The sequence below is a fragment of the Xenopus laevis genome, chromosome 9_10S, assembly GCF_017654675.1.
Source record: "Xenopus laevis strain J_2021 chromosome 9_10S, Xenopus_laevis_v10.1, whole genome shotgun sequence".
Taxonomy (NCBI): domain Eukaryota; kingdom Metazoa; phylum Chordata; class Amphibia; order Anura; family Pipidae; genus Xenopus; species Xenopus laevis.
Window position 1 is genome coordinate 15344633 of NC_054388.1, and position 16409 is coordinate 15361041.

Genomic DNA, 16409 nt, shown 5'->3' on the forward strand with positions numbered 1-16409 from the left:
ACAATTAGTATCCCCCAGTCAGTTACTTGCCCAACCTGGGAGGGGCAGTGGCATCTTGAGGAGCTGAGGGAATGGACAACAGTCCAGGCCTCTGTTCTTACATCAAGCTAGTTCAGCTCTCTGTATTACCAACCTGTGGAAAGTGCTGCAGCTCCCCTATCATTTAGTTCCCCTATAGTGACACATATATAAGGGGGAGAATAAAAGTGCAGGAAAATTGACGTCTTGTACTTTCAAGCAGAAACTAAAGAACTATTCTCGTTCTTGAATCTGCATACAAGGTTTGCCCCAAGCTGGTAGCAACCTCACTTCTTGGGCTAATTGTGCCCCAGAGCTTGACGTTCTATTTCACAGGTAGTGACCTTTCCAAGCAGAAAGTTGGCACCAAACCATCAAGTTCCCAGGGCTGACACCTCCTCTGCTTTATATGCCCCAGATGAATTGTGTGGTAACTGGTATATATATTTAAGTCAATTTTGTCCTTTTACATCTCTTGCCTTGAACCACCATTTCGTGATGGTCTTTGTGCTGCCTCAGAGATCACCTGACCAGAAACACTACAACTCTAACAAGAAGTGTGGAAGCAAAAGACAGAACTCTGTCTGTTAATTGTGACTTAACAAGTATAGCTTGTTTGGTATGTTTATGTGCACCGTGAATCATACGATCCCAGGAGACGGGCCCTTAATTTTTGAAATGGCCGTTTTCTATTTATGATTACCCAATGGCACATACTACTTAAAAATATATTATTATGAAAATTGTTTATTTACATGAAGAAGAGTTTAACATGAGCGGTTTTATGCAATAAAAAATACTTTGTTTGAGGGGTATAGTTTTCATTTAACTGGGCCTTGGTACCTTCTGTTCAGGTATAAGAGCAGGATTATGCAAGTGGGGTACATCATTGAAAGGCATGTGGGCTGAATTCAAGGTCATTCATTAGGTTATCTGCATCTTAGGGAGGTATGGAAGATATGTCATATATAAGGCATCCCCCTACTTCACTATGGGGTTCTGCAACTATAGAAACACACAAGCTGCAAATCAATGAATACACCAAGCTAACCAAGTATTGAATACCAATATTCGTGTACATAGCATCAAGTATTGGGGTTAGCATGAAAAACCAGCGCTAAATCAGCTTCCATCCTCTACAAGATGACATTTTGAAGTCAGAATACCCTGTCTCTTCTCATTTACATAAATACAATGGAAACAAGAGGCAGACCATGTGCAGCACTACTGAAAGCCACACTAGAGGCTGCATGTGCAATTGACTGGTGGAAGGAACCAGACAAACCCAAGACAAAAGTTGAGCAGGCAATTGATAAACTTTACATTTCCACAGTTTATTACAGGGCATAATAAAAACATAAGTATTCACATACAGGGAGACCTAAACACAGGCCCCTCCAGGCCATATAATATAGTATTCACATAACCCCCCCCAATGGGCAGATCTTTGCCCGGATTCATGCCACTATTTAAAGGACACTTGTTTGTAGAATAAACTGTATGGTCCAGGGCATGAATAGTTAACCACCACCCAAAATCTGGATTTGCCTTAGTACAGGAAGCACATCAGCACTTAAACCTGTCCGAGAAGTTAGGGGATGTGGGGACAGTAAGTGGGACGTCACTGGCTTTAACTTTCACAGCTTTGAACTTCTTGATAGGTTGTGCCTTGTGCACGTGAAACACAGGAGAGAAAATAAAATAGTTTACTACCATGTGCCCCCCGCAGCAGTCAGTGCAGTTCATTCTTTATGGGTGTGTTGGGTACCAATGAGCACAAGGTTAGTGGTTCATGGACAAATCAGAATTCACATGAGTTGGTTTAAACAAGGCCATTGGATGGCAAACCATCACTACACCTAACAAAGTATTGGCTTACCCTGCCTCTGCAGCATGCACAGTTATGCACTTACCAGCTCTTGCCTCAACTGATTGATCTCTTCCCTTTCTTCCTCTTCCCATTGCTTCCCGAGCTTCCATCTCTGCCAAGCACTTCTCAACCTCCTGGCGATCCTTGGCCCTTTTTGCTGTAGCCAGCTCAAAGCCTTCTTGAATCATGGAACCAGAAAGGCTATCTACATTTAAAAAAGAGAGACAGACTGCTCAGAGTTCCTCCTCAGGAATAGAATGCCATGGTATCAACAGGAGCAAATACACACTGGGATTCATCCTGCTCACTATATTGATGCCGCTACAGTCCACTGTACAATGGAAGACAGGCTCTCCTTGTATTAAATCCACCAGTAAATATAGGAGGATTGCATGTCCAGCGCAGTAAGGACAGTTCTAGTGGGTAGGCAAGGAGCTCAAAGCCGTCTTGAATCATGGAACCAGAAAGGCTATCTACATTTAAAAAAGAGAGAAAGATGCAGCTGGAACATGGGCAAGCAGTCAATGTCTATGATAGGTAACGCTCATAACAAGACAGATCAATGCCATGTTGTGGTCAACTCCAAAGTTACAAATCCAAATTTTTAGCCACATGGTAAAATACTGCTCCTCCAACGTATGAACTATACAGAGGCATGACCAGCACCATCATACCAACCAGTGAGCCTGCCCACCTTAAATGGGTACTGGCCCAGAATACATAGTATTGCAAGATGCAACCATGGAGGATGTTCAGATTCACCATTTAGCTTAGGAAAGCCACACTTTTTCCTGATAGTCTGTTAAAGGAGACATTTTATACAAATCTTTTAAAATAATACCCCCTTCAGTGCAAAGGGCAGTGATGCAAAAACAACCTTAAAAAAGAAAAACCCCTCTGAAAAACCATTATGTAAGAGCAGATGAGATACTCTAGGTTGAAATGAAGAATGGGAGTGTCTATTCTCCCACAGAAAAGTGTTCATTGACAGCCAGTACTTTTTCAGGCCTCTATTTTTACTCAGTTCTCTTATCTTTATCAGAGCTTTCTTTTATTTTTCTTGTTTTAGTATCCCCTCACCTTTTCTTTATTTGTTTCACTGTTCTCTCTTTGTTATCTACCTCTCACTCTGATCCAGTTCACTTTTCCCTTTCTGTGCCGTTGGATTTTTTTCTCATGCACCCCTGCCCTCCTTTATTGACAACAAAGATAGAAGAGGCCTATAATGATCCTTGGTGGTCAGAGGTACCAAATGCAGAGGAGTTGCTGGTTAATCATTGCATCCAAAGTTACTCAGGCATTGATGAAAAATCTGAGGGCCTTTGTTCCATGAAAAGCAAGTCATGGTTGACTTTTGAAAGTTGCCAGTAGTCCCAGATGAAGTTAATTGTATGGTCAAATTTGGTAAGAGATAATGCCAAGGATAACAAATATGGTATCTAACGTCTCTTTACAAAGGTCCAGTATTGGAAGGGCAGGAGACAGACTTATTTAGAAAGAATTAAGCCAAATTTTCATGTTGTATTGGATCAGGGAAATATAGTTACTCTCACTAATATGTACACACCTGCTCCAGATATGGCAACTTTCATGGAATGCTCATTTTTCTTGAGACTCTCTAGCATTTCCTTCTGAAGCACTTGCATTTTCTCAAGCTCTTGTTCTACTGAATTTTTAGACTTCGCCAGAATGTTCCTCCTCCTGAAAAAAAAAAATCTGTATGACAAAGGAAATAGTGACAAAGAACAGTTTTAAATAAAACAGCCTTTATTGGTGCAAGGGGATTACAGCAACGTTTCAGATCATGCGGTCTTTTATCAACTGCGGGTCTTTTATCAACTGCGGGTGCTGGACTAACTTCTTTGTCAGTATTGCCAGTGGAAAGTGGCCATTGGAGGACGTGCACCCAACTAAGGAAGAAAGTGAAAGTCGTGATGACTACTAGTCTGCTAATTGACTTATGGAAATAGGTAACGGACCCTTGTCCACTCTAAGGTTGAACAACACTATGGTAAGTTTACAGTGCAAATCATGAAGGCAGGGCAGTGCTGAGCTACAGTATCCCTACAACTTGCTTCATGGGAGTTTGAAAATAGGTTTACCTCCTTAGGTTACCTACAGTTTATTAGCTATAAATAATGTTGTGTTAAGAGTCCCAACCTATCATAAAAGGTCCCTATTGCTGTGTCACACTATTGCTATCAGTTATCTACTGCTGAGATTAGCACTCACTGGAGAGGTGGTGCCATGATGGCTGCTTGTGGGTTGGCCCCTGATTACTGGAGCGTGTCTGTCTTTAGTACTGGATCTGCAAAAGAAAGTAGTAGAAAATCAGTGAACCCCTTACGCCAACAGTCACATCTTTTTAGTGCCGTCTCTCAAGAAGAATCAGAAGTCAAACTTGCACTGGTCGAAACACACAACACAGTAGATTCTAAGCCAGTGCTGGATGGATGTAAGCAGGGGGACCAGAGACCACGATGAGAGTATAATTTGTCTGCGTATGTAATATGAGCGAAGTACATTGATGACTATGTGAGGAAATCAATTGCAAGTTAACAGCAAAGTACCATGATGGACATGGATTTAATTTAAAACTCCGCTGCACAAGAAATTTCCCAGTTTCCTGCAAGTAAGCAGCCAGGGTTACTGGGCTCCTGCAAAGAATGGAAACAAATCATTCCTAAAGAATTGAAAATGTGGTCACTGGGGATGATGCAGTTTCATTAGCCTATAGGCATACGTACCCTTTTCGTTTTTTGCATGGTGAGTATTAAGATTGTGCGGTCTCTTTTTCCAGATGCATTATGAGGATCTTCTGCCGATGTTTCTTAGACATCCGCCTGGCAGACCTGTTGTAGGGAGAGACGGTGATAGCAGAGATAAATGAGAAGAGCCAGATAAGTTATGACATGGCAGAAACATTCCAGTCAATAGGATTTCACTGTCTTAAAGGGAAACAACACCCCTAAACATTATAGGTCTCGAAAGATAAAATAGCCCTTATGTGAAAATGCTTCATCTAAATATGCAGAAGCATTCTATCCATTGATTGGACGATGGAGCCCTTTGTACTCCCACATTTTTTCCTGTTAGTCAAAGCCACCTGAAAAAAAATAACGCAGTTCTCGGGAATCACTAAGGCCATCATAAAATGGGGGCTCAATGCCGACGGGTAATATTACACACATTACAGACCAATTGAAGCATCACAATTCCATATAAAGTATGGCACTCGGAGAATTAAGCGTGCATGCAAATGGTATCAAACTATTTCTCCATAAAGTCAACCCAACTAACTGAATAAATTAGACAAGCTGAAAATAGCTGTGGCATTGCTTCTTTTAGCACAACCAACAGAAATGCATTCAACTCAATCCACTAATGGCTCAGAATTATCTAAACCAGTGTCGGACTGGCCCACAGGGATACCGGGAAAACTCCCGGTGGGCTCAGGTGTCAGTGGGCCCTCATGCTGCTAAACATTTGGCCTTTTCCATGGCCATTCCCTATTTTTATCAGAACAAATAGGCTAAATATAGAAAAATAGAGTATAGTATGTAAAGAAAAGAGACTAGGAGAATAGAAGTTGAGTGAGGAGAGGAAGAAAAATAATGGGCCCCTGGTCTAAGATTAATTGGTGGGCCCTTGTCAAAGGTTTTTGGGTGGGCCCCTGGTGTCCCAGTCCGACACTGTCTAAACCTCCCAAATGGTCAAACATGCCAAAATGGGAGAGTAATTCTTATTGTCCATCAATTTGTAATTCTTTGCTTCACTGCATATCTAACAATACTGTCAGCATCACTGGGTCCTGTACCAATATAGAGCCAGTGGTCCCCTTCCAATAAACATGGGGATCTTAAATGAGATAAATCATAAATAAAAATACCCCTCAAACTTGCTGGCACTGACAGATATGGTTTCACTCTGGGTTAAAAGAAATTCATATCCTATAGTTGCTACAGTTCCTGCCTGTGTTTCAAATGAGCAGTGAGGTGCCTGCCAGAAGCACAGTAGGAGGAGGAGGAGGAGGATAGCCCATTACATCCCTGCTTTCACACAAGCAAATACAGGCTTCAGTTCCCTATCAGGTCACACCCTAAAATGTGTTTTTAATGCATTCAGGGAAATACAACCTGGAATTACAAAGGAGGCACAAGTAGAGTGTGGTCAAAGTAGGAGAATGAGGGGAGAATTAGAATGAGGATCAATAGCAGCTATGTTAGTTCAAAAACATTTCTGAAGGCATGTTCGGTGGCAACTTAAAGGGTATGGCCCTGGCCTAATTCTTTGCAGAGTCAAGCTCAGCGCACCATCCCATCTCTTTGTCCAGCCAACACCCCAAAAGCAAGTCTAACCAAAGCAAGTCAAACGCCCCATACTTCTTTAGAACATGCAAATATATTAGCACTGCACTCAGCACGGAGGTCCCTTACACTCCCAGCAGAAAAGCCTGAGTATTTGTCACTTACCAGCATTTATACAAGTCTCTGAAAGCGGTTTCTGGTCCGGGGGAATATTTTCTGCGTTGGTCACTTGGTCTAAAGAACAGGAAATGGAGACAGATGACATGTGGCAGACAACTCAAATATATAAATCTGTCCCATGTTTTTGTCAGTGTGGTTTTATTGAGGTGTGCAAGAGAGCAGGACTGTTTCTCCCAGCCTAACATTGTCCATTAGAATTAATATTCCTTATCAAAGATACATGAGCTGAACCCCCACATCTCCTTACTGGGGTCCCACTTATCTAAACAGCATGTAAACATGTGCTGAACTTGCAGCCAATCACTATCAGGAAATAAACATAAAATGTGATTGGCTGTAAACTCACTTTCTTATTCTGGGATCAGAGGTGAGCGGAGCATTGATACAAGGGGGCATTAAGGGAAATAATGGCAGAAATTAAGGAAATCACTATTTGAGTGTGACATTGGCTAGTGGCTGGGATATTAGCCTTGGTTTTGTGTATATTCTAATAGAAAATATCATTATGGGAGGAATGGGGAAACAGGCAGACTACAGACAACTCAGGATAAATACACAGAAGTACATCCTGGCATTTGGCCGCACAGACAACCGTTAAATAACGGATTTCTCACTTTCATTTCTGGGATCAGAGGTAAGTGGATGCACAGCACACACTGGGAGACAATTTATGGAAAATAATGATATAAATGAAGAAAATCACTACTAAATTGAGTCACTAGGTGGCACCTGGGATATTAGCCTTGGTTTTGTCATTTTAATAGATTATAGGAGAGTTGGGGTTGGGGGAAGGAACAGGGATGCAGGGAGACTACACACCTGTCAGGCTAAATACAGAAAGTATAAAATAACATTTGGGATTCCAATTGCTTTATATTTAAAATAAGTATAAAATAATATTTGGGATTCCAATTGCTTTATATTTAAAATAAGTGCAAGTTAAGAAATAATAAAAAGTCTGAAATCTCCTATGTTAACATATAACGGGGTCACTATAGCAACATCTGGAGTGACATTTGCTGTTCAGGTTTCTCCTCTAATGCTATTAATATTTATATTTCTCTCTGTATCTCACTTTGTATATAACATTTACTTCTTAATAAAGCTGTTAAGGGAAAGTTAAGAAATTCTTAAGGGGAGAAGTCTGAAATCTCCCATGTTCCCATATAACAGGGGTCACTGACAGTGTTTGGAGTGACAGTTGACAGTTGGCCACTTGCTGTTCAGGTTTCTCCTCTAATGTTATTAATATTCATATTTCTCTCTATATCTCACTTTGTATATAACATTTACTTATTAAAAAGCTTTTCAGTAAAAGTTAAGCAATTATTAAGGGCAAAAGTCTGAAATCCCCATGTTCCCATATAACAGGGGTCACCCAGTGTTTGGAGCGACAGTTGGCCACTTGCTGTTTTCCCTCCAATACTATTAATATCCATATTTCTCTTTAGACCTCACTTTGTATATAGAACTGACTTCTTAAAAAGCTTTAAAGGAAAAAGTTTTGGAGCTGCAACTTCCCAGTCACTGTTACTCATGTCCTGAATGTCCCAGCATCCCTTGTCACACCTGCAGCCTGTAGTCTTCTAGCTATTAATGAACTACAAATCCCAGCATCCCTTGTCAGACCTTTAGACTATAGTACAAATCCCAGCATCCCTTGTCAGACCTGTAGCCTATAGTACAACTCCCAGCATCCCTTGTCACACCTACAGCCTGTAGTTTTCTAGCTGTTACTGACCTAAAAATACCAAAATCCCTTGTCAGACCTGCTGCCTATAATCTTGTTACTGTTACTGACCTTCAAATCCCAGAATTCCTTGTCAGCCCTGCATCTTGGGGTCTTCTAACTGTTACGGAACTACAAATCCCAGCATCCCTTGTCAGACCTGTAGCCTATAGTACAAATCCCAGCATCTCTTGTCAGACCTGTAGCCTGTAGTACAAATCCCAGCATCCCTTGTCAGACCTGTAGCCTATAGTACAAATCCCAGTATCCCTTGTCAGACCTGTAGCCTATAAACTTCTAAATGTTACTGACCTAAAAGTCCCAGCATCCCTTGTCAGACTTGCAGCCTGTGGTCTTCTTATTGTTACTGAACTGAACTACAAATCCCAGCATCCCTTGTCAGACCTGTAGCATATAGTACAAATCCCAGCATCCCTTGTCAGACCTGCCGATTGTGGTCTTCTAACTGTTACTGAACTACAAATCCCAGCATCCCGTGTCAGACCTGTCGCCTAAAGTACAAATCCCAGCATCCCTTGTCAGACCTGTAGCCTATAATCTTCTAAATGTTACTGACCAAAAAGTCCCAGCATCCCTTGTCAGACCTGTAGCCTATAGTACAAATCCCAGCATCCCTTGTCAGACCTGTAGCCTATAATCTTCTAAATGTTACTGACCTAAAAGTCCCAGCATCCCTTGTCAGACCTGTAGCCTATAGTACAAATCCCAGCATCCCTTGTCAGACCTGCCGATTGTGGTCTTCTAACTGTTACTGAACTACAAATCCCAGCATCCCGTGTCAGACCTGTCGCCTAAAGTACAAATCCCAGCATCCCTTGTCAGACCTGTAGCCTATAATCTTCTAAATGTTACTGACCAAAAAGTCCCAGCATCCCTTGTCAGACCTGTAGCCTATAGTACAAATCCCAGCATCCCTTGTCAGACCTGTAGCCTATAATCTTCTAAATGTTACTGACCTAAAAGTCCCAGCATCCCTTGTCAGACCTGTAGCCTATAGTACAAATCCCAGAATCCCTTGTCAGACCTGTATCCTATAATCTTCTAACAGTACAGTTACTGACCTTCAAATCCCAGCATCCCTCGTCAGACCTGCAGCTTTTGGTCTTCTAACTGTTACTGAACTACAAATCCCAGCATCCCTTGTCAGACCTGCAGCTTTTGGTATTCTAACTGTTACTGACCTACACATCCCAGCATCCCTTGTCAGACCTGCAGCTTGTGGTCTTCTACAAATTTAATTTCATTTCATTTAAAGGGGAACTTTGCTTTAATGCTGTTGAAGCAAAAGAAAAAACTGATGGTTAATTTTGTTTTTTGCCAGTGGAAATCAGATTTTAGAATTAATGGTCAGAATAAAAATAACAGATAAAACAGATAAACAATATATATAAGTTTAGGGTTTGTTTTTGTACAATGGGAGAATTGGTTGAGGGTGTGAATACTTATATAAGGCAGTGAATCCTGATATGTATAGCAGAGAGGACTGGTGCATGTGAGCTTACAATCTCTTCTTTCTTTCTGTTTCCCCACACAGTGAATTTTGCGAGCGACGAAGCGTTTTCACAGCGTTTTCGAAGCGATTTTCAGAGTGATTTTCCGAGTGATTTCACAGCGATTGTTTTAGAGATATTCAGTGATATTCCATCTGATTTTTGGCGTTTGGATATAACATCTTCCTTTGACGTCAGCTGATATCTCTTTATAACCCAACAGCTCTTTTAAGAGCTAAAAAACTTAGGCGCAATGCTATTCTGCGCCCCCTGGAGGAAGGTAAGTCAACTGCTACTGTTTTAGCTGAATTTAGGGTTTTGCTGAATAGAGAACAGGTACAGATAAAGTATAGAATGTAATAGACTCTTTCTCTTCTCCTTCAGCCACAGGCGGAATCCAGAACCCTCTCCGAGACTTATGAGGTGAGTAGAAAGGAGGGTAAAACACTCGCCGCTACTGCCGGAAGTGAGACATGTTTTGTACCCTGGGGAATATTATGTTATCAATAAAATCCTTCTTTTTTCTATTTTATTTTCCAGCCTCCTGATGGTCGGCTGACCAAGGATGTGCTTGCTGGAGTGGGCGGCACTGGAGACGTCTACAAGGTAAGTTTACCAACCAATTCCTAGAGAGTAGGGGAACTGAACAAGATTGTGATCACTACACACAATCACACAATGATTTAGGCAGACATATCAAGCTTCTGGTTTGGGGGCTGCATTATACCCTCTCTTTCCTACTTGTATATAAGTCAACCTTTCTGTCTGTATTACAGGGACGACACCATCGTAGAGGCGTGGTAGCGGTGAAGATCGCCAACATCAGCCGAGTACTGTATCTTTATAATTCCAATCACTATATATCAATCCTATTTGTGTAGTTGCCTATGTGAACTAAAGGGATTTCTATTATTCCACTCCAGGATGAAGAGTCAGTCTGCAGGGAGCTGAAGTTTCTCCAGCAGTTCGGAGGCCACAAGAACATCGCCTCTTACTATGGAGCCTACTACAGGGCTCCACTCACGGAGTGCTCATCGGAGCTCTTGGAAGTAAGAAATGATTTACTGTATCGTGTTCATTCCTCTTGTGCCAAAACAATCTCCACTGGAAGTGACAGAATACATGACCTGAAATAATTTCTATATATTGCAGATTGTTCTTGAATACTGTGGTGGAGGCTCTCTGTACAACCTCATCAGTAAGACCAATGGCCAATCCCTGAAGGAGACCTGGATTGGCTATGTCTGCAAGGAGGTTTTAAAGGTAAGGCCAGATTTACCCCTTAAGGACTCTTCTTTAATTGCATCAATTATGTATACAATCTCTTTGTTGGGAATGTTTATAATCTTATAACCTACATCTCAATCTCCCCAGGGGCTGCACCACATCCACAAGAACGGGGCCGTTCATAAAGACATCAAGAGCCCGAACATCATGCTCACAGAGACGGCCAAAGTGAAGATCAGTGAGTAAAACTTACAGTTATAAGAGTAATGGATGGTGGGGAGCTTCTGTGAATATGGAGTCAGGGGGTTTCATAATTCAGGTTTCTATCTTATTTGGTTAAACAAGTTATTTTCCATTAATGGATTCTATCTGTCATTTCAGTCGACTTTGGACACAGCTGGGACCTGGACCCGCAAACTGGGTTGTGCCACGAAGCGGAAGGGACACCACATTGGATGGCACCCGAGGCCATAAGGCAGAAGGGCCAGCGCCTGGCGTACGACACCAAAGTATGTTGTACTTATAATACTTGTAACAACACGGAGCAGTTACTTATCAGTGTTAATGGGACATAGAAGCAGTTATTTTCTCATGGAGAGAAAAGAGTTTTTCCGAAACGTTGGGTCTCTTAACTTTGTGCACAATGTGTCTACTTTAATATATTTGCTCATTTGCATTGTGAAACTGGTGTTATGTACTGTAACTGCTATTGTTTGTATATTGCTGTATACACTTTTATATATAATAAAGCATTTTTTTTTACTTTTACATATACCATGGTGTGTTCATTTACTAGGGGGTGCATTGGGCTATTTTAGAAGTTGTTTTCTGTTCTGTTTTAGCCATAATTGAGCTAAGGAGAATGGCATTTTTGCACCCATGATAATATATGTATATGTTTCTAAAAGAGAAGTGCAGCCTTTTTACTTAGATTTTATTAAACACCCACTAACCCAATTCTCTCCTTCTAATGCTCTTTGGTGTGTCTTTTGCAGTGTGACATCTGGTCGCTGGGGATAACCGCCATCGAAATGGCTGAAGGAAAACCACGTAAGTGAATCACAACAATTATGGCTACTTTATTTTATACATTGAGCAGCAAAGGTTCTATATCAGAATGGGAGGAATTTGGGATGATTTGCTATTTCCAGCAAAAAATAACTTTTTCTATAGATTAAATAAATAAATAACTTCTAGACATGTTTGATGAACCTGATGTATATGTTTTTCAATTTCAGCATACACAGGGCAATATCCAGTTGAGGACCTGATAATTGAAGCCCAACCACCGAAGCTTCAATCGAACACCTGGTGAGTCTGTCCCAGCTCGTGTCAGATAGACAGATATACTGCAAAATACATGTATATTCTGGGGTATAGCTAATGGTTACTGGGGTGAGGGAGAGGGAGAGGGAGAGAGAGAGGGATGGATAGATAGATGATAGACAGACAGACATATAGATAGCTAGATGCGAGAGGGATAGAAAAATATACGATAGATAGATAGATGATAAATAGACGATAGATAGACAGATAGACTGCAAAATATATGTATATTCTGGGGTATAGCTAATGGTTACTGGGGTGAGGGAGAGGGAGAGGGAGAGAGAGAGGGATGGATAGATAGATAGATAGATAGATAGATAGATAGATAGATAGACAGATAGACTGCAAAATATATGTATATTCTGGGGTATAGCTAATGGTTACTGGGTAAAAGCTTCTGGAATCTGGAAATCTGGGGATTTTTTTTGCTAGCTAAAGCTAAAATCTCTGGTTTTCCCAGGTCACAGCATTTTGTGTCCTTCTTGGAGTCCTGTCTGAAAAAGGATCCTTCGGAGAGAGCGAGTGCTGAAGAACTCCTGCAGCACCCATTCGTCACCCAAATACCACCTAAGAAGATCGTCAGGGCTGAGATAGAAGAACATCTCCGGACTCTGCAGAACTTGCCGGCCAAGAAAGGTGAGGGAATCCATTATATTTGATACGACTGCATCATCTCACAGTGTAACTCAACAGCTGCAAGAGTTGCTTTTATTATAATCACACTGGGAATAATAAACATGTTTTAAGGGGTACTTAATATAAAATTTTAGGATAATGGTGACAATGGTGTTGTAAGACAATTTGTATTTGGTCTTCAGTCTTTATTTTTTTGTTTATGAATCATATACAAGCTCTAATTAGTATTCATGAATCACAAATATGATTTTTCCCTCTACAGGACTGAAGGGAGTTGCTCTCTCAAAGCTGCGGCGTGCTTGTGACTTCTGCACACAGACATCGGCAGAACAAGAAGCAGCTCTGCAAATGGCCCTGGAAGGCTTCTCCTGTTATTGATATTGTGGCCAATAACATCAACAGCCCAGAATCAGTTTCCTAAATCACAGCCAAGGAAAAAGAAACATCCACAGGGTAAGGTCCCATCTCCATTCAGTATAATAGTTCTCAGCTGGTAGACAAATAACAATTTGATCCCCTGCTGCCTGGTGAGTGTCTACATTGGTAGGACCCGAATCCTCACTGTGCACAAGAGGTGGGTTTCGGCTAGAAGATGCTCAAGTTTACAATTCTTGGTCATAATCCTCCCCAAAATCAAGGTTTTCTGTGCTGATGTACAATAGCCTCACTGCAGCAGCCACACAATAACACAACAGGGTAGAATGTGATTGAGAAGGCTCAGGCATTATTTCTTATTCCCATAGCCAGTGCATTTATTTCTAAAAGGAGCATCAGCCTAGGAGAAAAACTCCCTAACATGATGGAACCCCTAATGAATAAGGCGTGTGCATAAATGCCATGCCTCTGAATGAGAATTAATGATGATCTATTACTGACTGATATTTTTGTCTCATACAGATCCAGTGGCGTCTGCAGCTCCACCAGCAACATCTCCTTTCAAGCTGATGCAGTTCAGCAAGTGGTAACTTCAAGATTCCTGCAACAACACCAGCAGGGACTTTATCTCCTCGATCATATTCTTTTCAGACCACCACATCTCCACCAGTGGAGTCTTTGCTTCATTTTACCTCACTCCACCCACACACATCTCCACCTCAGTTTGAGGTGCCATAGTTCCATCCATCTTCCTTTTTTTGCAGACTACTACAACCCCAACATCTTGCCTTAAGCATCTACATTTCACAGAACCATAGCTCCAACATTCATATCTACCTCTACAGCTCCAGCAGCATTCACATTTTCAAACACCATAGCTCCACTATTAGGACCTTAGTTTTCATTAGTATCCAATTACCAATCTACCCAAGGACTTTTAATTTAACTTTAGCTCCATCACGAGCCCTTATTCCATATTTTACCTCTAACCGCAAGCTCTGTCCTTCTGCTAACACACCTCCACCAATATCTTCTTTTATTTACATATCATCAAGAGTTTCTCCTCTTTAAAATATCTTTTAATCCTTGCCCTTCTTACTACACCTCCATTTAGTCACCACCACACAGCACACACTAAAATGATGCCCTCTACGCAGAGGCTTCTCTTCTCCATTTTTTTCTTTTGCCTCCCCCCCTGCAATCTCCTAACAACAATTCCTCAGTGGTTTGACTATGAAGCTTTTCATTCATCCAGGTCATGGTATATCTAGTATAGGTAAATCTAAAAACAACTGGACTTGCTGAGTAATCAATGAAGATGTTTCACTACTCATCCGAGCAGCTTCTTCAGTTCAACTGACTGGTTGAACTGGATGAGTACTGAAACGTCTTCATTGATTAATCAGCAAGTCCAGTTGTTTTTAGATTTACCTATACTAGATATCATCAATGGTTTCTTCTGTTCAAATTCATTCCTTTCTAAATTCTATCCTTTCAAGCCTTCAACTCAACAACTAGTCACATCTCCCACTCTAAACCCTGACATAAACTCTTAGTACTGATACTCACATAAACTCATAGTACAAGTTGATCCAGGGACTTGTCCGATTGCCCGTTGGGAGTCAGGAAGGAATTTTTCCCCCTCTGAGGCAAATTGGCTCTGGCTTCAGATGGGGTTTTTGCCTTCCTCTGGATCAACTACTAAATAGGAAGATCCCTTTTATACTAAAACTTGAACCTAATGGATGTGAGTCCTTCCCAACTTAAATTAGTATGAATTCATCTAAAATGCATAAATATAACATCCAATTTATAAATAAATATGTTAATACACATTTCATTGGTGTTCTTGCATTTTTTATAGTTCTATAGTATTGCCAGGGAACATTACAGAGGAGGGAGACCTCTAGTGCAAGGGAAAAGGGTCACTGAAAAGTGAAGGTGGAATCAAGAGGCAAGGGTGGGAGAAATTGGTGAAAGGAGATGCTAAGGATGAATAAATATAAGAAGGGGATAAGCCATGTCTGGACCCAGTCCTACTGATCTGCACTGATGTCAGACGTTTGGTCAATCAATCCCATACAAATGATATATAGTCAGTACAGCAGCCCCCCTGCCCTGATATTAATCCATGCAGTTTATGTTTAGTCCAGGATTTACTTGCCCTTTAAGAGACAGGGTGGTAGACAGGAATATATTCATATTCCAGTCTCTTATTCAATTCAATGCATGCTTGCTAGGGTAATTTGGACCAGATGGCTGAAACTGCAAACTGGAGAGCTGCTGAATAAAAAGCTAAATAACTGAAAATCCACAAATAATAAAAAATAATAAAACATGAAAACCAATTGCAAATTGTCTCAGAATATCACTCTCTACATCATACCAAAAGTTAATTTAAAGGTGAACAACCCCTTCAACATGAGACAGGGAGGAAAGCAGAAATCTTAACAGCCTGATTGTGCCAGTTACTTTCATTCTCACCCAGAGTCTGCCGGAGATGGTCAATAGCTGAATAAGGGAACCAGACCAACTGAGAGGAGCCTGGGGAAAGAAACATCATTGCTATCCTTTATACAGCGCATGGCTTCTCCAGTAGAACTGATTTTCTTATCACAGTGGCACAAGCACAGTTGGTTCAGTTCAGGAGGCAATAAAGTCATCAGTAGGTATGCAGAGGGAAACAGACACTCTATATGGATAGTGCCTTAAAGGAGAAGGAAAGGCTAAAACTAAGTAAGCTTTATCAGAAAGGTCTATATAAATACACCAAGTAATTCTGCTCTGAGTCCCTTTGAAGATGTTAATAGTCTTCCTGAAATTCAAGTTTTTTTCAGAGAAAAAACTCGGTTCGAGTTTAGTCGAATTTGATTAGAGGTTTCGGGTCGGTAATATTAGTTCAAGTTTTAGATATTCGATATTGATTTTTCCCAATCAAATTTCGAGTATATTCGAATTTATTAGAGTTAAAAAAAAAACTCACATGAATTCGAAATTCGACCTTTGATAAATGGGCCTCCCCAAATTTATGGGAAACAAACCGCTATACACAAATGGCAGCATTATATATAGATCTATAATATTATATAGTCTTACTCCTGTCATATTCCAGCTGTCACATATGCATCATGTACTGACCAGGAAGGTATCAGGGCATGTCAGGAATATAATGTTATCATTCAGTTAGCCAGAAGAGAATTGTAGTTGTGTCGGTATATATGGAACTCATA

The 16409-nt window shown here is 40.9% G+C and overlaps 1 protein-coding gene and 2 long non-coding RNA genes across 22 annotated transcripts in view; 2 read left to right on the plus strand and 1 right to left on the minus strand.

Moving 5' to 3' along the window:
• Positions 1–16409, minus strand: part of LOC121398894 — a 93175-nt gene that overhangs the window by 67169 nt on the left and 9597 nt on the right. For 18 of the 19 annotated variants that reach the window (XR_005964584.1, XR_005964591.1, XR_005964594.1 and 15 more), the window contains 5 exons: positions 6361–6429; positions 4636–4740; positions 4121–4196; positions 3456–3589; positions 1932–2093 (listed from right to left, as the gene is read on the minus strand). This is a non-coding gene — a long non-coding RNA (uncharacterized LOC121398894). Of the gene's footprint in view, positions 1–1931; positions 2094–3455; positions 3590–4120; positions 4197–4635; positions 4741–6360; positions 6430–15663; positions 15724–16409 lie in introns of all 19 variants that reach the window. The other variant, XR_005964579.1, reaches the window with a different exon arrangement.
• On the plus strand, positions 10350–10921 carry LOC121398908. Its single transcript, XR_005964611.1, has 2 exons — positions 10350–10445; positions 10539–10921. It is a non-coding gene; the product is annotated as an uncharacterized LOC121398908 (long non-coding RNA).
• On the plus strand, positions 10954–13787 carry LOC121398886 (serine/threonine-protein kinase 4-like). Of its 2 annotated transcripts, XR_005964572.1 has the most exons (6): positions 10954–11351; positions 11838–11892; positions 12081–12153; positions 12629–12804; positions 13067–13257; positions 13702–13787. XR_005964572.1 is itself a non-coding variant. In XM_041578444.1 (5 exons), the coding sequence occupies exons 1-5, from the start codon at positions 11298–11300 to the stop codon at positions 13180–13182; spliced, it is 474 nt and encodes a 157-aa protein (XP_041434378.1). In that variant the 5' UTR covers positions 10954–11297; the 3' UTR covers positions 13183–13330. The 2 variants fall into 2 exon arrangements, 1 of the variants encoding a protein (XP_041434378.1); XM_041578444.1 differs by lacking the exon at positions 13702–13787 and having other exon boundaries at positions 13067–13330.

What these genes read in the sequence shown, in the direction of transcription:
- LOC121398886 (XM_041578444.1), top strand. Translation starts at nt 11,298, where the DNA reads ATGGCACCCGAGGCCATAAGGCAGAAGGGCCAGCGCCTGGCGTACGAC. An exon ending in GCCTGGCGTACGACACCAAA is followed by an intron (nt 11,352 to 11,837) that starts GTATGTTGTACT and finishes TGTCTTTTGCAG; the next exon opens with TGTGACATCTGGTCGCTGGG. An exon ending in AATGGCTGAAGGAAAACCAC is followed by an intron (nt 11,893 to 12,080) that starts GTAAGTGAATCA and finishes TTTCAATTTCAG; the next exon opens with CATACACAGGGCAATATCCA.